Source organism: Anolis sagrei, chromosome 4 (genome assembly GCF_037176765.1).
Source record: "Anolis sagrei isolate rAnoSag1 chromosome 4, rAnoSag1.mat, whole genome shotgun sequence".
Classification (NCBI taxonomy): domain Eukaryota; kingdom Metazoa; phylum Chordata; class Lepidosauria; order Squamata; family Dactyloidae; genus Anolis; species Anolis sagrei.
In genome coordinates this window covers 195,951,013-195,975,396 of record NC_090024.1, presented here as the reverse complement: position 1 = coordinate 195,975,396, position 24,384 = coordinate 195,951,013, and the positions used below count along the sequence as shown (strand labels likewise).

General features: G+C 39.8%; 1 protein-coding gene across 1 annotated transcript in view; it reads right to left on the bottom strand.

Moving 5' to 3' along the window:
* Nucleotides 1–13,481: 13,481 nt before the first annotated feature.
* Nucleotides 13,482–24,384, bottom strand: part of MAPKAPK2 (MAPK activated protein kinase 2) — a 90,807-nt gene continuing 79,904 nt past the window's right edge. The window contains exons 4-10 of the mRNA XM_060772865.2: nt 22,949–23,028; nt 19,277–19,403; nt 18,993–19,068; nt 18,192–18,316; nt 16,428–16,513; nt 16,213–16,293; nt 13,482–15,523 (exon numbers count right to left, since the gene is read on the bottom strand). Coding sequence (XP_060628848.2) covers nt 15,380–15,523; nt 16,213–16,293; nt 16,428–16,513; nt 18,192–18,316; nt 18,993–19,068; nt 19,277–19,403; nt 22,949–23,028 — 719 coding nt within the window. The 3' untranslated portion in view covers nt 13,482–15,379. The remainder of the gene's footprint in view (nt 15,524–16,212; nt 16,294–16,427; nt 16,514–18,191; nt 18,317–18,992; nt 19,069–19,276; nt 19,404–22,948; nt 23,029–24,384) is intronic.

Sequence of the window (24,384 nt, the reverse complement as noted above, 5' to 3'; positions counted from 1 at the left end):
CAGTACTTTGTTTTATCTTTGAAAATCTTGCTTTATGCCATGTTCAGTTTCCACCTGAAGTTGCAAACCACTTTTTATTTGTAAATTGGGTTATAGATCAACAGAAATCCAACAAACACACTCTGAGAATTAATACATCTTACAAGAAGAATAGATCAACAACAACCCAGTGGGGTTAACTGATCTGAAAATAGACTTGTGTGACTTATCTATATGATCTTTTAGCCACTGAAATTTACTGCCCACTCCCACTCAGAGTACATCTACACCATAAAATTAATGCACTTAAACATCATTTTAACTGCCATGGCTCAGTGCTATAGAATCCTGGAATCTGTAGTTGGTGAGGCACCAGCACTCTTTGGCAGAGAAGGCTAAAGACCTTGTAAAACTATGACTCTGATGATTCCACAGCATTGAGCCATGGTAGATAAAGTGTCATTAATTTTACAGTGTGCATATACCCCAGTGGAGATGGCATGGATTTCCATTGGGGGTGCATCTACACTGGACAGTTAAATACTCACTTTTACTACCATGGCTCAATGTGTGACAAAACCAGACCAGTGTTGCAACCCTGCACAACATCTCTCAATATAAACAGTCACTCACTATGCTCATCATCAGTCAGTCCACGGTCAAAGCCAAAGTAGATTCAAACAACCAACTGGGCAGGGATAATCCAGGAGGTGTAGTCAATAGTTTAGTCCTAAAATCCTCACCAACAAATCTAAATAATACATAGTCCAAAGTCAAGGTCTAACACACAATAAGACACACGAAGTCATCCAACAGAACTCCAAGCTGTAGCAAATTCAAACGTTGCTCCCAGCAAAGACCAAATCCAAACTGCTACTCTTTGTGCTCCATAGTACAAGTGCTCCCACCTGTTGGCCCTTCTCTGTGCCAACCGGGCAGATCTACGCACCTGAATAGCATGAGTCCTCAGTTGCAGTCTTTCTGGGATACTTAACTCTGCCTCATTGCTCTCCCCCTTGCTGGAGGCACTTGGTCCTGCACTGCAGGGGTAGCTTCCTCAGTGTCAGGCTGCAGCTGTTGTTGATCCCTGCTTTCCACTGACTCAAATGCTGGACCTGGCAGCCCTTCATCTTCATCTGTATTGCAGACCCTGACAACCAGCAAGTGACTGTAAACAATTTATATTAGATTTTCTCAGACATAGGTTGGTGTGTTCTTCTCTTTCAGGCCCATTTTCAGACATAGGCCAGATGTATTTCCTCTATAATATACATATTAGTGGTCATAATGCTTGATGTTGTATTCCATCAAGCATTATGAATAATGGGAAGAAGGTGAAACAGCATTTCAGAACTCTATTTCTATGATCAATTATTACATAGCAAACTAATTATTGTAGGTGTTGCAGTCATTAATATGATATACACTTAAAAGCTGCTGGATCTAATTGATTTCCGCAATTATTGTTGGAAATGAGCCAAACACCCAACAAAACTCAACTTAGAACCCATTTCAAAGTAAGGATAGCAAGGAAATCAAACTTACTTTTGCACCAACATTTCATGTACATAATTGGTTGTCCAGACTGATGTGGTTGAAACAAACTTCAAGAATAATGTGGTTGATATTACTTAAACTTGAATGTAAATGTCAACAGTATGGATAGTCTTGTCAGTACTTGTCCACTTTAGTTGTTATTAGGAGCCCCTGGTGGTGCAATGGGTTAAACCTTTGTAACGGCAGGGCAGCTGACCAAAAGGTTGGTGGTTCGAATCCAGGGAGCGGGGTGAACTCCCATCTGTCAGCTCCAGCTTCTCATGCAGGAACATGAGAGAAGCTTCCACATGATGGTAAAACATCCAAGCATCCTCTGGGCAATGTACTTGCAGATGGCAGATTCTCTCACTCCAGAAGTCACTTGCAGTTGTTTGGATTAATTTAATCTGATTTCAATTTAAAACATAAACAATGAACATGGGAACATCTGGTCCATGGATTATTGAGGCTTCTCCATCCCATCTGGTTACAATACCGAAGTTCCAGCTGGCCATTCAGGTATAAAACCAGTATACTTTGAATGGAAGATTCAATTCCAGCTCAATATCGTTGGCAGAAATGTATCCAATTGTCTGGTGATTGTGTGGAAAAGTGAATAGTGGTAGTTAAAGAGCACATTCTAAGAATTATTTCTGCATTTGATTTATTAAAATATTCCCATCCAAACCCAAGTAACAAAGGTGGAGGTTTTACTTTTCATTCAACCCTCGTAATAGATAATAGTTGCATAACACAGGGTTCCACATTTCTACCATTTCACCTTTTTGACGGTGCTCTGGACTTTAAGCCAACATACAAGTGGTCATTATGAAGTAATCATTCTTTTAGTCTATACACAAATATAAGGTAACAGTCGAGAATGGTCATCCATGACAAAATCCATCTTTCTAAAAACTAGAGTGCATGAGAGAAAGCCTTTTCATATACTTTTTGGCAGTCAATAAAAAGAGCCAGTTTCAATAAGATATTTCCTAGTTCTAAACTTCTCTAGCTGTATACTCATATAATGCAGTTCAGTGCTGTTAACCTGCATTATGTGGGGCCTAATTCACCATGTTGCCCGTCATCCCTGGAGCATGCATATACATTCCTGTGCTTTCATGTCAAATGCACTTCTCTCTTTGTAAAGTTGGCTGACAGTTGTAGTTTCCTGGTGAGCATTAGAGATCATCCTTGCCCTGCCTCACAAGATATTTTAGTTGATCCAGCTGTTTCTATTATTATGTTGCACTAATGATTGGAGTTTAGTTATTTTGTATTTTGTTAATTTCACATGATATAATTTGGAAAGTTGTTTCATTGCACAGTTCCACTATTTATGTTCTAGTGCCATGTTGTGCTTTTATTAGATAAAACACAACCCGTCTTCCTGAAAACTTTGCTTCATCACTATTTATCATTTGTAATATTCTGTTTGAGAAAATTATAAATAGGAGATGCACACTACCCAGTTGAGCATGGAACATTTGCTTGAGAACTCTCTCTCTACCCACTGAAATGAGTTCACTTGTGCTTCGGTCTCACCACCTCCTACTCATTGACAAAATAATTTCTTTTAACAATGATGCCTTCAGAGAAATGGGGACTGTTTCATGTGCTTAACCCCTCACCGTACATGTGTCGTTTATTAACTGTCAAGAGCAAAGCGTGAGAAAAGGGGTGTGTTGTACCTTTCAATAGCGAGCTGCCACCCAAGGATTTAACCATTCTGACTCATAGTTCACTCTTTACACAAACCCACCATGACATGCCACATAGTGTTAAAATATCAACGCTATCTTTCCCAGCATAATGCCCTCCAAAGGTGTTAGATTTCAACTCCTATCAGGATTAACAAGCATAATTGATTCCTATACTGCCTGGGCCTGATAGAAGCTGTAGTTCAAGCTATTTAGAAGGCCTGGATTAGAGAATACAATAGCATTACATTGTCATAGTTTCTTTTTCACAATTAAACATGTGTTTGGAGTTCTTCTTTTCCCCTTCTCTCTTTTTTATATTTAGACATCACTTCTTGTTGTGTGACTTCAAGATCTGATCCCAGGTTTTCTGTTTATCCCAGATTATCTGGCAGTGCAGACTCAAATGATCCAAGGCAGAAGGATCCCAGGTTTTCTGTTTATCCCAGATTATCTGGCAGTGCGGTCTCAAAAAAATACAAGACTGCTTTCTGGATTGCCCCCTCAGAAGTCCAGGACTTCTAAGTGGACAGTCCAGACAGTGGCCATAGTGGGTTCAACCCACGCCTTACAAGAAGGCACGGACAAACCCACTAACAAATTATCTTAGCGGAAAGCACCGAAACTTTTTGCAATTTCATGGGGCATCATTTGGACACCAGTTGCGAATATCTGGGAGGGTGTGCATTCTGTGCCCTGTCTGGATGAGCCCCCAGTGTAATGCAGAAAACCTGGGATCAGATCCTGGGATATTGGGCCTGTCTGGAAGGGCCCTGAAATAATCCTATCTGGGGCTCAAATTGTATGACTTATCTAAAGCCACCCAGAGTGCATCTATAGAACTTTAACAGCCATGGGTCAATGCTATGGAATCCCGGGAGTTGTAGTTTGGTGAAGCACCAGCACTCTTTAGCAGAGAAGGATAAAGACTTTAGAAAACTACAACACCCATGAGTCCATAACTTTGAGGCATGGTTGATAAACAAGAATGTTATTCATTCTACAGTGTAAATGTACCACAAGTGAATGTCTATGGCCAAGGGAAGACTCCAACCCTGGTCTCCAGAGTCACAGTCCACTGCTCAAACTACTGCACCATGCTGACTCTACATTACTTTTACCAGGGTATCTGGAAAATATGATTGTTATTTGTGACATAATTTTGGTAAGAGGGGAGAAACTAATTTTCCTCCCTTTCCTGTTTTACAGATGAAATAGATGCACAAATAAGCAGGGAAAGAGCAAGATTAAGAAAGCAAAAAAGTTGCACCTAGTCAGCTGTTTGAGGGGTAATGAGAGGCCTCACCAAAAAAAGAAACAAAGAAAAAGAGATCAAATGACTAAACACTGGATTCAGGAGCTGCATGTGACTGTCTGTTTTAAACTGGAAAGGGTTGCAGTCTCAGATCTCCTAAAGACTTCTTTTGGTGGCATATACCAGGGTGGCTCATATTCCCTCCCAAGACCTATTAAATCTGTAAAAGATTTAATAGTAACAGAGGTTTACTCCCGTGGTATATTCCTAGCCTTTGGTCAATTCTCATGCTTGAATGATCATGTTAAAGCTGAAGAAAGTGGCAAACATTTGAAGTACAAAGTACCTATTAAACCACACCCTCGAAGTCTAATGGATCATCTGAGATTACAGGAGGTCTATGACTGGCATCACCAATGATCCTGTTGAATCCCTGGTCAATAAAAGGAATCAGAATCTAATCAGGGCTATTAACATGATTGCTCCCAAACATCCTATCCACCCTGTTGCAAATCAGGTGCCCTGGTAAATGGGAAGCATGACAACTAGAGTGCAGATGGGAGAAAATCCAATATTTATGTGGCAAGACACGGTATAAAGGGCACCTTTAATTCTTATGAGTTGGCAATACATGCAACAAAGCAAACTTCCTTCTCTACACGCATTGCGTCTGAAGATTCATGTCCAGCTGAGAGGTTTAATTCAGGTACTCCCCATGCCAAACCCATTATTAGAAACTTAAGTAGCTCACTGTGAAGCTTTTAGCAAACATATCACAGATAAATTCTCTAGCATAAGAGCAGGATATGGAGTTGAGACTGCTATGGTCACCTTAGTAGATGATCTCTGTCTTAACACTGACAAGGGGTGTGGATCTCTGTTGGTGCTTCTAGACCTCTCACCTGTCTTCAATACCCTCAACCATGGTATCCTTCTGGAATGCCTGTGGGGATTAGAAATTGCAGACACTGTGCTGCAGTAGTTCCAGTCATACCCCTCAGGCAGGTTACAGATGGTGGTGCTTTGAGATTGTTGCTCCTTTGAAAAGGAGCTGTTATTTGGCATCCCACAAGGTGCCATTCTGTGCTCAATGTTTTTTAATATTACATGACACTGCTGGGAGAGATCACCCATAGGCAGGGTGCAGGGTGTTCTCAGTATGTTGAGGGCACCCAAGTATATTTCTCCATGCCGTCAAAAACAGCCTCAGCTAAGGATAGCATGTCTCCTCTGAGTGAATGTCTGGAGAATGTAATGGGTATCCTTCTGGGATGCCTCAGAGATAAGGGACTTGGGGGTTCTGCCTTGCAGTGGCTCCAGTCCTTTCTTGAGGGACGGTCCCAGAAGGTGTTACTGGGTGACACCTGTTCGGCCCCACAGCCATTGTCATGTGGAGTCCCACAGGGTTCAATTCTGTCCCCAATGTTGTTTAACATCTACATGAAGCCGCTGGGGGAGATCATTCGGAGTTTTGGACTGAGGTGTTATCTCTACGCAGATGATGTCTAGATCTGTCACTCCTTTCCACCTGTCACCAAGGAGGCTGTCCAGACCCTGAATCGATGTTTAGCTGCTGTGTCGGACTGTATGAGGGCTAGCAAATTGAAACTGAATCCAGACAAGACACGAGGTCCTATTGGTCAGTCATAAGGCCGAACAGGGAATAGGGTTACAGCCTGTGTTAGACGGGGTTGCACTCCCCCTGAAGACTCAGGTTCGCAGCTTGGGAATGATCCTGGACTCATTGCTGAGCCTGGAACCCCAGGTCTCAGCGGTGTCTGGGAGAGCTTTTGCACAATTAAAACTTGTGCACCAGTTGCGCCCGTTCCTTGGGAAGTCTGATCTGGCCACAGTGGTCCACGCTCTTGTTACATCCCGAATAGACTACTGCAAAGCACTCTATGTGGGGTTGCCCCTGAAGACGGTTTGGAAACTTCAACTGGTCCAGCGAGCGGCAGCCAGACTGCTCACCAGAGTGACATACAGAGAGCACACCACCCCTCTGCTGTGTCAGCTCCACTGGCTTCTGGTTCAGTTCCGAGCTCAATTCAAGGTGCTGGTTTTGACCTATAAAACCCTGTACGGTTCCGGTCCAGCGTATCTGTCCGAATGTATCTCCCTCTACGTCCCACCACGGAATTTAAGATCATCTGAGGGGGGCCTGCTCTCGACTCCACCGCTTTCCCAAGCGAGGCTGGTGGGGACGAGGAGCAGGGCCTTCTCAGTGGTGGCCCCTCACCTGTGGAACTCGCTCCCAGTGGAGATCAGGGCGTCGACATCACTCCTGTCCTTCAGGAGGAAGGTAAAGACGTGGTTGTGGGACCAGGCCTTCGGGCAATCTGCTAACTAGTTAAGGACAACCAGACAAATAAGACTGGCAGGACTGATAAATGTGGAAGGAAACACTGAACTAAGAGATAGCGAACATTGACCGGCAATAAGGAGTAATTGGTTTATATCGGTTTGTATGAAATTTTTATTGGTTTTATTGTTTTTAGTGAGTATAGATGTAATGTATTGCTGCTGATTGTTAATTGGCGTTATTTTGTTTTATTGTTGCTGTAGGTGGGAGCGAATTGTGCCTTGGTTGTGTAAGCCGCCCTGAGTCTCCTTCGGGGTGAGAAGGGCGGGGTAAAAGTAAACCAAATAAATAAATGGGCTGCATGATAAAAGTCAAATTGAAACGAAATCCAGGTCCTAATTTATGATAGAAATTGCAAAGCATTTCTATCCCTAGAGAAAATACCAGGGAATCCTTGCAACACTAACCTGGGGGTGGAGATATGTCAACCAGTTTTGGATGGTGTTACACTCTCACTGAAAAACTGTGCCCACAGCTTGAGAATGCTCCTGTATCCATCTCTCTGAATGTCAGCCTAAGTTGATGCAATGATCAGGAGTGCTTACTATAGCTTTGGCTGAAACACCAGCTGCACTCCTTCCTAGAATCTGAGGACCTAAAGATGGTAGTGCACATGCTGGTAACCTCAAGGCCAGACTTCTGCAATACACTTTACATTGGGCTACTTTGTACCAAGTTCAGAAACTGCATCTGGTTCAAAACATGGTAGCCAGATTGGTTACAGGAACATCCAGGAGTAAACATGTTACAACTATACAAAAGTCACTCCACTGTCTGCCAATTACTTTCTGGGCAAAGTACAAAGTGTTGGTTTTTACCTTTAAAGTCCTACATGGCTGGCACATGCTTCTCTAGCTCTGTGGATAGTGTTTTTTATAGTGACAAAGTTTCTGAAAAATATTGCATTGTGTGTACAATGAACTAAACTGGAGTATTTGTAACAGCAAACAAAAGCTTTCTCTGATTTTCTGTGTCACCTCAAGGTGGCTGAATTGCTGTATCCCTTTGTTCAATGTATGACTTCAAAGCGGACAGTTCAGTCCACATAATACTGGTTTCAATGTTTGCTCAAAATAAAGTATTGGCATATCACAGTCTGTCAGAGGCATTTTACAAGGCCACTCAGTGTTTCGTGTATATACAGATAACAGTAATTAACAAAGTCAAGTTGGGAAAGACATAAAAAACATTTCTTCCAAAAAACCCCTCTATGGATATCCCCTCTTGAGGCGAAACATCGTAGACTCTTGGGCTGGGTTTTCTGGCCCTCTTACAGAGATATTCTCTGTAAAAAGAATGGTTCCTGGGAGCTTAAAACCCAAAAGGAAATATCTCAAAACTTTAAGAACATCTCGTGGCTGCAATATGCCCAAATTAAGGAAAGCTATAAAGAGGACAGGAAGCTAAACTTCGGAGAGGAAACAGATTTGTGGGACAAACTCCATAAAAAGGATAAAAAGGTTATAACACTCTTATACCAAACCTTACTGGGGTGGGCAACCGAAAAGGAGATTATTAAAAATTCAATGGTCCTTTGGGCAAGAAACATAGGAAGAACTATCCACTTAAAAGAATGGGAGATTATATGGAAGAAAAGACTCAAATATACATACGCCTCTGACCTAAAAGAGAACTGGTTGAAAATGCTACACCGTTGGTATCTGACCCCACAAAAGTTAGCTAGAATGTATGAAAACGCTGACAACAAATGTTGGAAGTGTAAAATCAATGAGGGGTCCTTTTATCACCTATGGTGGCAGTGTCCAAAGGCAAGAGAGTTTTGGAGGACTATCCATACCGAATGCAGGAAAATCCTTAAGCTAAATTATCCATTACGTCCAGAAGCCTACTTATTAGGAATGTTCGACAACTCCTTCTTTTCGGATACTAACTTAGAAAAGTTGTTTACTTTCTTAGCAACCGCGGCCAGGATGACATTCGCCAGCCTATGGAAGCAAGATAAGATACCCACCATTGTGCAATGGCGAAATAAAGTCCTGGATATCCAGGAAATGGACGAGCTAACGTTCTGGCTAAGACAGAACAATGGAAGAGGAGCGGCGATGACCGACTGGAGCTTATTTAAGTCTTATATGGAAAAGGAAACACAGTAATAGGAAGATAAACTTATCTGAAAAATGGAGGATGATATAGATGTAATAGAAATGCAGCATTATGAAATGATATGAGAATGAATGAAAATGAGGGGAAGTCGGTTTTAACTTTAAAGAGGGGAGGGGGAAGGGGGGAGGGGTGGGAAGGGGTCGAGAGTTCGCTGGGGTTTCTGTCGATAGATGTGAGCACACCGTATTTGTCCTATGTTCTGTAACCTGCACTTCATGAATGAACGTTACGTATTTGTATATATGTGATATTTGCCATGTCTGTCTTTTATATGTATTGTATTATATGTCATACTTGTTTTTATATGATAAACTTAATAAAACATTATATTTAAAAAAAAACAAACAAAGTCAAGTAGCAATAGTTGTTTTAGCAGCAATTTGAGATATCTAAATGTCTAGCAGAGAGCTGTTGTGGTGTAAGTGGTTTAAATGTTGGACTAGGACTCTAGGAGACTAGGTTTTAATTTGTGAAAGTGACAATGGCAAACCTCTTCTGAATAAATCTTGCCAAGAAAACACTCCGATAAAGCCAACACAAATATGAATTGACTTGAAGGCACATGACAGCAAACAAGTCTTTGTCATCTCTTCCATTTATCTAAGTCTTTCCAAAATTAAGAGAGAAAATCTTTATCCAAAAAAGATAAAATGCTGCCAATGAGAACTGGTGACAGTGAAATTGTCCAGAATAAAAAGAATGTGCCTTTTTTTTGCAAAACAGTCTTCACTCAACCCAGTTCTGAATTATGTCTGAATGCTAACTTAGGGCCAGAAGTTAAGGGTAGTGGTTGTACCAATAGTTCCATCTAGTGGAGCTGTGATGCAGCAGCTAAATAAGTGAATGGGATGTTGGACTGCATCAAAAGGAGTACAGTAGAACCTCTACATAAAAATGTCGCAACATAAGTATGCTTTAACTTAGAAATCGTCATTCAGCCTAGAGTGGTGCTTTGACATAAAGATGCTGTTTCGACCTACAAACAGTGCCCCCTTTATTTATTTTGTGTCAAATGCATTGCATAAATAAGGTTAAAAATGATAAAATTGAGGGAGCACAAATGGCTAAATAATTTTAGACCAAAAACGGGCAACAGCGACTGCACTGTCTGTAGCTTTAAACAATTCTCCTCTGTGCATGAGGTAGGACACTATGGACAGGCATACAGATGTGGAGTTCAAGTCAATTGAAGTGTTTTCTTGGCAAGATTTATTCAGAAGAGGTTTGCCATTGCCACTTTTTAATGACTGATATTTTTGCAAATTAAAACTTCACAACCTCTGAATATGCCTGCTATAGATGCCAGGAGAGAATGCTTCTGGAATATAGCCACACAGCCCCAAAAACAACCTAGATATGGAGTAGTTTGTTCTGCTCCACAGTTGCACAGGGTGGAAGATTCTTTTAAGTAGTACAATTTTTGCCAGGTTGTCTTTTGATCTGTCCACTCCACTTTTGAGTCTGTTCAGACTTCCAAGATGCCCATTCTTGGTTTGCCCCTGGAGGCAGACCCTCATGGGGGGGGGGGGGCATCCATTTGGGATTTGCCCCCTAAACCAGTTCTAACAGCAAGACAGAGAGAAACAAAACTTGGATTGGATTCCTAGCCGGAACAACTCTGGCTCTTCCCGATAGGCAGAAACTCCAGCTCCATGTGATTGCTTCCCCTGAACGTTCTGGGAGGAACCCAATCCGGTGAGATTCCACTCCAGATTGCAGTTCACTTTAGTGCAGCAGAACCTCAGCCTAAACAGGAGTACTGTATGTTTGGCTTCAAGAAGGCAGAGAGATAAAGGGAGGTCATGGTGCCCCTCTATTCCGCTTTGGTTAGACCTCACCTGGAATATTGTGTCCAATTCTGGGCACCACAATTTAAAAGAGATATAGGTCCCTTCTAGGCCTGGGTAACAACGGAAAATTTTATTTCTAAAATCGATTCGTTTTTTGGGGGTTTTTGCGTTTCGTTATTTAAAATAATTACAAAATTTTCCTTTTAAAAAGTTCGATATTTACGAAATTTCGTAAATGCGAAAAAAATTACAAAACATTAACGAATCGATTTCCGAAACAATAACGAATTGATTCGTTAATGGCGGACGCGACCGTGAAATACGCTAAAAAACCTCCAAAAACTTCTGAAGCTTCCCTCTCCCTCTGTTGTTGACTGTTGGTGTGATATTATCATTTTTTTCACTAATTAAACAAAAAACTTGCCCCAGACATGCGGAAATAATAACAAAACGACCTCGGAACAATAACGAAACGAATACAATAACAAAATACGAAGCATTTACAAAACGTGTTTAAAAATTCGGTTTTTTTAAAATTGCTCCAGAATGGTTCGTTATCGTTTTGTAATTAAAAAAATTAACGAATTACGAATTAACGAAACGAAACCGCCCAGCCCTAGTCCCTTCTACATTGCCATATAAAATCCAAATTATCTGCTTTGAACTGCATTATATGGCAGTGTAGCAGGGACCATTGACAAGATGGAAGGTGTCCAGAGAAGGGTGACAAAATGATGAAGGGTGACACAATGACAAATAAAGACCATACTCTATGAGGAGTGAAATAAAGAGCTGGGGATGTTTAGCCTGCAGAAGAGAAGGTTGAGAGGAGACATGACAGTCATGTATAACTATATGAAAGGATGCCACAAGGAAGCGGGAGCAGGTTTGTTTTCCACTGCCCTGGAGACTAGAACTTGAAGCAATGGGTTCAAATAATAGGAAAGAAGATTCCACCTGAACATTAGCAAGAACTTCCTGACTGTAAGAGGTGTTCCGCAGTGGAACTCACTGCCTTGGTGGTGGAAGCTGCTTCCTTGCAGGCTTTTAAACAGAGGCTGGATGGCCATCTCTTGGGGGTGCTTTGTGTTTTTCTGCTTGGCAGGGGGTTGGACTAGATGGTTCACATAGTCGTTTCCAACTCTTAATATTCTCTGATTCTATGATTTATCAGCACACTCCACTTTAGAAATGCTTGCAATCATTTGGAATTGTGGGAGTTGAAATCCAAAACACCTGGTGGTCCGAAGTTTGCCCATGTCTGGACTAGAACCATCAATTGGTTCAAAATGCAGTTAAGATTTTTGCAAAACAACTCCATGTTGGGACAAAATTATGTTTTCAATTCCATTGCTTTCTTGCTTCCAGGATTTATGTCACTCAGCTTATTGCAACCTTTCCTGACCTGAGGATCACAATTACCATTACCAGAGGGACAACAAATGCATATGAGCACCGTCATATTTATTCCTGGCACACATTATGGAGCTCAAGGGCTACTGGGAAGTACTGAATGTGAAAACCATCACCACTGAAGCTGTTATTTCACCTCACTGATGAGAAGAAAATAGAAACCTAAGAAGTGAGGTTGTAAGAGCTTTGAGGCCCACAGTCTGCCTTTACCAAATGCGCCTTTTTTCACTACTAGTCATGGGGATATAGCTGCCATTCTGGAAACCAGCCAACAGAACATAACTTCATTGCAGGGGAAAGTGAGCAGTCATGCTCATTTTAGGGAAAGTTTGTAACCCTTTAGCCAAAGAAAATAAATCCGTTTTAAAATCAAAACATCTTAAGGATCAAAGTTCATTAGGCAGGCACTGGTAGCTCCCATATAGCAATCTCTGGAATATAAATATAATAATTAAAATATTTGCTCTTACTCTTACTCAGACTCTTTCAGGAGTGAACATGAAAGATGGATTATTTTTTGTGATTCCCCTTGACTATGAAATATTTTCCCAAATGGAATCCATTAGGCTCTCTTCTGATTTCTCTTTTCCAGATGTTTATGATATTGAAACAAAATCTAATTTTCCTGTTGCAGGGTTACAATGCTTTATCTTTAAGCAACATTTGTTTTTTTGCTTCTTATAGTTTGTCAGTTGTACACTTCTAGTTATACTACATGATTTAATACTGTTCTATATGCTGCTCCTGGTCTGCTAACTAGAAGAATGAAATGAACATAATAAATTATTGTTGTTACTGTTGTTGCTGCTGATGATAAAATGATTGTGAAGGGGATATCAAATATAGCATGTCTCCTAGCATTCTTTCCCTTATCTAGAGCTGCACAGGAAGGATCTCCCACTTGGGATTCCTCACTTCATCTGTTCAAGACTCAGTGAAGTCTGGGGACTGGCACAAACAGGATTTTGTGCAAAGAAAAGTAGTTACATCATAATTTGCATGGGTAGGTAGGAAAGGGCTGCTAATAGTGTGATTCTGTAATGCAATTCTGCTTCCATCCTATTTCAACACAAGCTACAGCTAAAAATGCTACATCTTTGAATAATCTATTTGCATGCATCATGAGTAACTGTATTTTGAAACCAATTATTTGCGAAAAATTGAACTGTATTAAAATGTTTAAAAACTGAAAAGGATTTTGATGGGACTCTTCTGCTCCAGGTATCACCACCTTTTGTTCCATGAAAGCCTTCTTCTTCTAACTGACTGATGGTAAGCCAAAACACCATGCTTTCATTATAATGGATCACACAAAAGTAGACTCTGTTGTATTAGGTGTCTTTAATCCAGAATGGAGAACGCAAATCAAAGAATTTGTTTCAGCATGAGACACCAACCAAAAAAAAAAAGAAACTTTTTTTACAAATGAAAATTCCATACAGTGTCTAAAATGTCACCTAAAAGCTAGACCTTTCTTTTTAAAAAAGAAAAGAAAAGAAAAGTGTGGATTTTTTAAAAAACATTAAAATGCCAGTGAAACAAACATGGCAAATGATATTCATTTATGGACTAAAAATATATCAAAAGAGTCAGACAAGTGAATTGACCACCAACAGAGCGAGGCAATATTTTATGTTAAGGTACCTTTTACCTTTTTCTTGTAGAAAGTACTTAACCAAAAGTACTTATACTAAGCCTTAAGAGGGCTTGACTTCAGGCAGCTGTCTCCTAGCAGAAACTAGAACAACGGAGGAAGCCTATAGCCCATACAGGCTCTATCTCGTCTCCTTCAAATTCCAGTGAAGTCTTTTGATTTCATGAGTAGGACTTCTTACCATATTATTAGCAGTTCTGCTATGTTGTCAAGATAACACCCAAAGACATCAAGAAGTCCACCCAAGAGAGCCCTATTTTTAAGGTACTCCATTAAAGTGGGGAGATGACAAATTGTACCCACCCAAACTTCAGGCTATTGTGCAATGGGATGGAGAACTCTGATTTCAGACTTTGTTGAGCATTCCAATGAGTTGTGGATTCTTGGTAAAGATAAGTGGCTGTTCCATTATTGTTCCTTAAAACAGCAGCCAGTAGAAAAAGATTCATTGTTGGAGAGGATATGAGCCTGCCAACTGACTTCAGGATTTTTAAATTGCACCAAAATGTAGGCTTTTATGTTGAATGAGATGGTGATGGAAACTAGGCAACAGGATATATGCTGGCATAGTGCTTTGGGAAGGTCATCTCAGCTAGTGAAACAGAACAATCAACCATCACGCAACAGCTTTCCGCCCCACTCACCCAAATAACCCTGAGATAATAATTGAATTCTGGGCGCATTATAGATTCAACAGCTGCCCCTCAAAAATTCAAGAATACAAAAGTGGGGTGGGGCCTTCCTGTCTACACTTATAGACATTTAATACATATCCTAGCACATTGTTACATACTATCCACAAACTCACAATTAAGGGGAAAATAATCCTGTGCATACCCAAAGAAAGGGAGGGAGGGAGGTGGAGAAAGAAGAAGAGCAGGAGTGAGAAAGGAGAAAGGCATTGGGGGGGGGGGCGCTTCCAGTTTAAAGAGGTATCTTGCACATGGGACAATTGAGTATCTCCTAGGACCTGTAAACCGTACTTTAGGTCCAACTGCAAAGGAATGGTTACTGGTGTTTAATGAAGACCACAGTATCAACAATGCCTTTGCTTCAGGTGGCATTTCTTCAACAGCCTTGATTCTTCTTTTGATGCAAACTGATAGCCTTTAACTGTTAAAAACGACACAGTACTTAGCACAGGACTCTGACTGTCTGAAGTTCAGCTCTACAGTAGTGAGATCTATACATATACATATGTATATATGTATGTATGTGTAAATATTTCCCCTTAAATATGCTGATCACAGGAATTTCAGTGTCTCGGGGGAGAGGGGGGAGAAAAGCAGGAGATTTTAACCAATAAAAACCCAATTACTGAAAATACTTTCCCCTACAGGACAAAAATAAAAATATAATAGTATTATGTATTGTACAGAGTGCAGCTGTCTCCTGCCTGGCCCTAGATAGGCCAGAATCACGAGGGGCAGCTAAAAAAATAACTAGTCTGGTATAAAGATCTGAATTCCATGCGCTTGATATGACAGTCTTATCTCTGATTTGTTTTAAAAATATATAGATATAGTTATTGCTTTCACAACCATTGGGATTGGCTCTACTGAGCCCTCAGTGAGGGAGTGCTGTAGGTTCAGGGGCAGTGGCTTTCTTCCGCCTCTTCATAAGCAATGGATTAGATGAGTCTTCAATTTTCTTAATCTTGATTTGTTCATAATCCACTCTCATGGTGGCCAAGGCACTTGTCATCTCCTCCTAAAAGTGCAGTAGAGAGGAAGACATCTTATTAGTGACACAGAACTAACTTCCAAGTTGCAGTGGAGATGAGTGCGGAGTCCAACTGTTAATTTCACTGAATTAGACCCATTGGATAAAAGGCATTTAGATACATGCTGACTTTCCAACTTCCAGAGGGAAATCCTGTATTTTTTTTTATTTGGGACAAACAAGTAGAGCAGTGGTTCTTCAACCTGTGGGTCCCCAGATGTTTTGGCTTTCAACTCACAGAAACCCTAACAGCTGGTAAACTGGCTGGGATTTCTGGAAGTTGGAAAGTCAGCATGTATCTAAATGATTCTACTCTAGTTCAATGATTCTACTCTAGTTGGAACTATCAACATAATTCAGGCTAAACTTTCAGCAAACTCATATAATGAAATATTGAAAATCCTATAAAACAGTTCAGTTCACACATGAAATCATTTAAGTATTCATCCACACAGAATAATAAGAAATACTAAACTACCATTGGCTACTTCCCCAAACCACTACCCAAATCCCATTTTTCCTGTTTCCAAATTAGGAATCCTCAAGACAAGAAATAGTCTACATTTCATATTGACTAGATAGCCTTTTCATCCTCTCCTGAACAATGATCAGCACCAAATATTTGCCAAGGAAGAATCAGATGGAAATATGTGAGCTAAACCAGGGAGACAACTCACCTTGACATCTTCCCATAGGTCTTTCTCTTCTTTCAAAACTCTACTAGTGTGCAGCGGTGTCTGTGGCACCTGCATTGACTGCTGCAGAGGAAAAATAATTTGGAAGTTAGCCGCTATATGAAGATGCTTTAGATCGTCTGTTTCTCACCTTAGACACCTGCATCTTTTTGAAGAGTTACTTTTTTTCTTGCCTGAAACAATAACTGGATTCTTACCATGATCCAAGGGTGATTCATGAACTCTGTTATAGTCATTCGCTGTGTTGGATCCGTTTTCAGTAAATTTCTAATCAGCTGTTTGACTGAAAGTGGAAGAAAATAGCAGCATTAAACATTACTTTCTGTCCCTGCACACCACATCCCAAAATTACAATAATTCTTCAAAGTTAGGAGAAATCCCTAAAGAAGTGGTATCACTTACACAGGAGAATGGATCTACCTGAAGTAGTATAGAAAACACACATAAGCCACTTTTTATAATGGGGACCTGCCCTGCATCTTACATCCAAGTATTTTTTTAAAAAACAATAGATATTTATGTGTGAGAGGGTCTGGCGGTGACATCAGATCAGGTGAATCAGAGTTACTTTGCCTATACATATGAGAATGGGAAACCAAGCAAATCCGGGATCCCCCCACCATCACTCCTCTTGCTGGAAATCTTGTATTTTTTTTTATTTGGGAGAAACAAGTAGAGCAGTGGTTCTCAACCTGTGGGTCCCCAGATGTTTTGGCCTTCAACTCCCAGAAACCCTAACAGCTGGTAAACTGGCTGGGATGTCTGGAAGTTGTAGGCCAAAACAACTGGGGACCCACAGGTTGAGAACCACTGAAGTAGAGTATAATATTAACCACTTTTCCTCATGAAAATTTTTAGAAGATAACATAGGCGACTTTTACAGTACATACATTTTAACAATTTAACAAAAAAGAGATTTTTAAAATTCAGATGTAATCACCCTAATTCCCTACTTGTATCCATCCCTTTTCCACTATTTTCCCCCTCTCCTCCCTCTCCCATTCACCCTCCTCTCTCCAGGAACAGTCATACACTGGAAATACTGTATATGTCATATTAAGTTGCTTGCTATCTCTCTAGTGCAATGAATCATTTTGATTCATTTTTAGTCTCCTAGGCTACCATGTTTTTGCATTACGTACATGCCACATTCTTCCCATTTATCTCTTTGTAATGATACCACTTCCTTCCTGGGGATTTTTTTTGCTTATTGGCTTCCTCTGTTTTCAGGTCCCACTTCAAAAGAGGTATTTTTACAATTTTGTTATTATTTTTCTCCTTTTTAAGAGCAGATTAATCTTCTGACCCCACTCCATCAAAAGCAAAAGTTATTTTGCTCTGTGTGACAATACCTATGTAATGAAAGTTTACACATCCAATCTCTCTTAACTATTAAAGAGCTTCTCCTAAGCTTCTTTTTTACTTTTCTTCATGTGACACAGCCTTGTATTTTACAGGTAGTAATTTTCACTACATTTAAAGGGACTAGATCTCCTGTTGGTATGCATAGCAAGGATGTGTAACTTTTTTCCTTTGTCTATTGGCCTCTTTTTCTAAGAGGTAAATTTAATAAGGAGCACATCCCAGAAGTGGGCAGTTCTGAGGTCAGTTGTGAATGGGACACTTTTCTTTCTTCTGTTTTTTCTGCAATCCCTTGTTTCCCTTCCTCTTTTCCTCACAATGGAGAAGCTTGGAAAAGTGACAGATTGCATAGGTTAACCGATAATTTAAGAATGTAATCCTAATTAGCATTGTTATTCACATTTTGTATGAGAGCCATTTCCCCTGGATTGTAGCAAGCTGCATTTGTGCCTCACCTCCCAATACCCATCCTCCTAAAAATGTAATTTGAAGTGCTCAATTGTTGATTGCATATGTTCATTCTCACTACATAGGTAGTTTTAGGAACATCCTGTTAAATTTATTTTGCCTCCACTCTTTCCAGAAAAGAACATGTTTACCTTCCTCTGATACTTCAGACCACTCCGGGTTTGGGAATTCATATTGACCCATTCGGATTCGTTTCTTCATGCCTGGAGAAATGGCCAGACCATGGTTGGAGTAGAAGGGGGGATAACCACACAGCCTGCACAAAAAAGAAAAACAGTCAGAGGACATGCAGAGGAGAATTCAGATCTGAGGTACATCTGTTGGGAGGGGGAGGGGTAACTATCCATTTTGCTTTCTTGTATTGCAAATGCCAGTTAGATAACATATTGTACTTGTCACTGTATTAAGGGGTTCCTGGCCAAGAGGCTGAGGGTCAATGTTGCATCAGTAACAGAGTGCAAAATGGCTAGGATATGGCAGCAAAGTTGACATTCTGGAAAATTAAGCAAAAAGGAGAAAAAAGTATATGAACTGAGAAGTGCGAAACTTAAGACACGAGAAACTGTAGCTGAGATGTGAGAATCTAACTCTAAAGATTATTATTCTTAATATTATCTTTATTTATTTGAGACCATGGGGACTCAAGGTGGCTAACATCTATCCACACTAAACAGTGCAAAAAAAAAACCAATACAAAAGTTAAAAAAATAATTAAATAATAACAGTGTGGTAAAAACAGAATTAAAATGCAGAAAATATATTAAAATGGCCTTTAAAGCTCATATCACCCCATCCCACCCTCCCTCCCCAGAGCCTCCCTTTACCCTACTTATGTTCTGCAACTTCAGCCTGCTGTGAGAACATAGAGTAGTAGTAGATACAATCAAGATATCATGCCAAGAAGTACACCAAAAAATAAGCATCTTACTTACAAAATATACATGATGACACCAAGGGACCACATGTCACAGGACTTGTCGTATTTCTCTGGGCCTAATACTTCTGGAGCTAAAGAGGGGAGGAAAATGCATACTGCAGTCTCATATTGTAATCCATATGGTATTTTCAATGCTATCACATGTGGCGATTCAAAAACCACACTAGCTCACTCAAACACAGAATCAGTTATCTATCACTAAGAAAGAAGCCGATGGAAGCTTATAAGTGTCTTGTCTCAGAAACTGAAAGACACAATTTTCTCAAGCGATTTACTTACCTACGTAGTATGGTGTGTAGCATGGCGTAGCTAAGGAGTTATGTGTGGTGGTTTCTTTGGCAAATCCAAAGTCTGTTAGTTTTAATACAGCATTCGGTCTTTTTGAAGTATATAGGAGGTTTTCTGGCTGCAAGAGACAATCGGAAATATCAGCTTAACAGAATGTTTCTTTCTTCACCACTTTGCAAAGGCCTCCGCACGAGACAATTTACTATGAATATGTACATCTCAAAAATATGTCAATCATGGATTCATTAATTTGTTCTCACATTTACCACTGCACTGCATACCCTAGGGTAGACTTAAAACTACTTGGAAAGAAGTAAAACAAAACAAAAAACCATGAAAGATAGCAGGAATAATGTAGACTAATACACAGTGAGTAGAAACAAACCAAAATAATTTTAAATGGTCTGGAGAAATGCAAAGCACTGAAAAGATGAAAGTAATGCCAGATAATCCTCCTGCGGGCTTGTTCCACAAACTGGTGCCACAATTGAAAAGAGTATTGGATCTCAGAAGATCCCACTCAGAGAGAGACACTTATAATAACCTCCCAGGCTCAGCTAGTCTTTTCCTTCTTGTTCAGTGTCATATACCTCCAAACTGGTGTCCTTTACTTGTGTTTGAGTCAACTCTCATCATATCCAGCCAACATGGCCAACACCTGGAGAATCCCATGTCGATGAAGGGTGATATATCAAGAAGGCAAGGACATAGTTGGTGATGAATTGTGATTTTATTCTGATAACTTGGCCTTATGTAATTATATTATTGTATTTTAATGTATTTTATGTATTAGTGCATTATGTGGTGTGGTATTTTAAACTACTCTTTGTGAATTTTTGTTGTGAACCAGCCTGAGTCCCTCTGTGGAGGTTGAGAAGACCGGTATATAAAAGTTCTAAATAAATAAATAAGTAGTTGCTAGACCACACCCCAATAAGCACATTGCCCATATTCTGAAGCTACAAAAAACATACATTCATCCAACGAAACAGGGACATTGTATTATATTAACTGACAGAACTGTACATCTGGTGACACCCAAGTTAAGGTCAGCATCAAACTGAAGGTCTGTACCCAGTGCTTCTAGATGGCGTAACATTGGCACAATGGTAACAAGAGAAAACAATTTATTCCCTGCAAGTACTGACACAGGATTAACTCAAACTAAGTTATTTCCTTCCTTGGGATCACAGCAGGCTTCCCTCACCTGTAATCACATAGTGTCTTTACTATCTGTTTTGATCTCAATAGGAGCTAAATTGGCTGTACTTCGTGGGAGTATGTGTGCAGAAAAAACCGTGTTTTTCCTAAATTGCCTCTATCATTGTTTTCTACTGACTGTGCTCTAATCAAGTTCTTGTTGTTAAATGTTTGTTCATGTATCAATTCCTGGTATAGTTCATCATTAGATTTCCATTCTTTCTTTGTATATATGCATTGGCACGCCCTATGTATATATTCCCTCTTTTTCTGTATTATTCATTATTGATAAATTCTTTAGGTGTAGTATTCTGATGGTACTCTGCTTCCTTATACCCAGATTCACTTTTGAATATTTTATTTATCAAATGTGTTTGCTCTGTTATTGATGGCCCTATTTTGTTGGGAGTTTTATTTTATAAGACCTTTTTTACTTGTTTTCTTTTAAAAAAAAATACATGCAAAGCGTAGGGACATGTGGGACTGTGAGGTTTTCCTGGATAAGGGTTCAATAGAGAAAGGAGCAGACATAATCAACTGTTAGATTGTGTGTACAATATCTGTATGCATCTGGCATGTTAATGATATGTTTTTCTGCTCTTTAAGAATATGGATATATCCCAACATGCATAAATAAATAGGCATCTCTGCATATAAATGACAACATAAATGGCTGTTCATATGAGATAGTGAAAGCAGAAACAATGGCAGCCTGTGGACTAAGTGGGTTTGAGACATCAATGCAATATTGGGTGAAGAGGTCCCTTTCCCCTTAATCTATGAGCTGCTTGTGGTCAGAAGACAAAGAGGGTAGAGAAAAACACAATAAAACATAAACACACATCCTTTACATATATACTACTAAATGTTTGCTGCATCTCCTACCATAAACCTATACGATCGCTTCGATCCTTTGAGGAGGCCCTCCTTTCACCCCCACCTTTATCACAAGTACGACTTGTAGGGACAAGGGAGAGTGCCTTTTCTGCTGTGGCCCCTCGGCTTTGGAACTTGCTATCTAGTGAGATTAGGCAAGCCCCTACCCTGGCAGCTTTTAAGAAAGACCTAAAAACTAGGCTCTTCCAATGTGCCCTTGGTGAGTGAAAATATATTCCATATTTTGTCTGTTTCAACTACAGTTTCGTCGTCATGATGCACTTTCCCCCCGCCCTCAATGAAGGTCTAACCCTATTGTTCACCCCTTATAAGCTCCTCTCTCAGAAACACATTCTCCCACTACTTATCTCATCCAGGGTTTTATCAATGTTATCCTGTGCATTTGGCCCGCCCATTGTGTCCTATTTCTCTGTCAGGTTATTTAGTAACTGTTTATTTTATTTTGTTATTTCATGTATTTTATTTTGATGCTATTTTTGCTTCTTTGTACTTTTGCTGTACTGTAATTTTTGGGCTTGGCCTCATGTTAGCCGTCCCAAGTCCCCTTTGGGAGATGGTGGCGGGGTACAAATAAAGTTTATTATTATGATTATTATGATTATTTGTGCCTTTCTACTTCAATATTAATAATATAAGCAAAAGAAAGAGATGTTCATAGGAGAGAACCAAATATTCATTTGATATTTACTGTTACAGGTCTAGATAAGGGGAGGGTAAAGGGAGGTTGTGGGGAGCATGGGTGGGATTGGGCAGATATGAGTTTTAATTGCCATTTTAACGTATTTGCTGTATTTTAATTGTTTTTACCACACGGTTATTTTTTAAACTTTTGTATTGCTCTTTTTAAACTATTTAGTGTGGATAGATGCTAGCAGACTTGAGTCCCCATGAGGAGAAAGTTGGGATATAAATAAAGCTAATGATGATAGATAGATAGCTCAGCTGAAAACAATAGCTTTGTATTCAGAACAGAAAGACAGCAAAATATAACTCATATCACTTGGGAAATTCTGTCCTGTGCACATACACACCACTTTATATATTATTTTAACATGCGCTCACATGCTTATAATAGGAACACAACAATTGAGCCTAAGTTCCTAATCCAATTTCACATCCTTTGAACAAACAGGAACTTGTTTTCCTGATGAGGACTTTTAACGTAGGAGAGGGTGCATGCCTGGCTGCAGACCAAATAAGGAATGGAATTAAACTACCGGTAGGTGATGTGCAATTATGTAACAAGCAAAGAAAAGGAAGCTTGCAAAGTCGATTATGCTGCCTTGGGAGCAGTGCATTATCCTTGCCATAATTTAATTGTTGCAGTCTTCCCACTCTACAAGGAAGTCACTTTCTCTAAAAACCTTGCTTTTGACACTTGGGAATCTCTTCAACTATGACGGAGAAAACAACATGATCTTGCAAATAAGCATATCCCAAGGTCCAGTTCTAATTTAAAAAGGAACTATATGATGTAAACCATCTAGAGTTCTCCCCAGATGCATAATTGCTGTGCTAAAATATGGTTACAATGCAGGCTTTGCTCACATCTATTGCCAATAGTACCTTAACATCTCGATGTGCGATATTGATTGAATGTAAATACTGAATGGCTTCTCCAATGCTCTTCATTATTTCAGAAGCCTCTGTTAAAAAAAGAAAAGAAAAAATTCTATGTAATTAAACAGGAAAAGGCTAGCACACACAAGAAAATGACAACAGCAAAGTCACAACATTGATTGAGCACATTTCAGAGCAGAAGAAAATATTACAAGAAACGTGGACCTGCTACTGAAAGTGCAAGTCTCATGTAATGGAAAGGGGGGAAAGGAATATTACACGGGACTTCCATTTTCAGTGGCAGCTCTGTGTTTCTTGTAATGTCTCTTCAACAGCTAAACAAAATATACTTCCTCTTGACATAAACACACAGTATATTTTCTTCTTCGTTCCACACTGTTAGCTATTGCTGGAATTGAGGTGAATATAAAGCCATGTTCTATACAACTGATTAAGATACAGAGTTTGAAAAAGCTACGTGTATGGACCACAGATTCAGAATCCACTTGCCATTGTCATATTAGTCGCAATTATTGGGAACTTTCCCAAAAAAGTTAACATTTCCAAGCTCTACAGGTTATGTGTCTCTACGCATCATCTTTATTTTGATTTAGTGCTATTCACACGTTGCTATCCTCCAAAACCAGCAAAGAATATGTAAAATACTTGCCCAGAATCAGTAAATAACTGAAATGCCCCTCCAGTGTGTTGGGATTCATTTTCAGCACTCATATAAAAGGAAAAGACTTCGCTAAAAGCTGGCAATTCAGACAACACTAGGAGATTCGGCTAAGATGAATCTAAACTGTTTGTGGGTCTTCTGCATTCGTTTCAGTCAGAGGTAGGCAGAAGATAGATCAAGATCTCGCTACATATCCCTAAGCAGCCATGCAAAGGTTGTATGACAAGAGCGAAACAACCCTCTCCCTTCGAAGGCAGCTTGTTGTTCTGTAGCAACTGTGATGTAGATTTGTGTTTGTATTTTTGTGTCTTTTAATACTGAAGGATGTAATGTGTGTGTGTGTGTGTTTGTGCGTGTGTGTGTGTGTAATTTAATACATTGAAGTGATTGTCCTTACACCTATTCTTTTATGGTTATGGGGTACAGCAGATAATTAGATTCGGGGTCCTGCACCAACTTATTACATCCAAATCCAAATCTATTCCTAAGTTACCATTTCTTACCTAGCACTTTTTATGGATCTAGGGGTTACTTAAAAAAACAAAAACAAAACAATGTTGATCCAACAAATCTGAAGTCTGTCCACACCTCCTCTAAATCATGTCACACTGGGTGAAACATGAACTGAGTTATTACCTGTTTCTCCTCTTAAAACATAGTCTTTTTGCCAAAAGTCTTACAATACAGTCTTCAGACTCAGTTCCACAGGCAATGAAACAAAACCACTCATACAGCAAATTCTTGTTATATTTTAAGACCT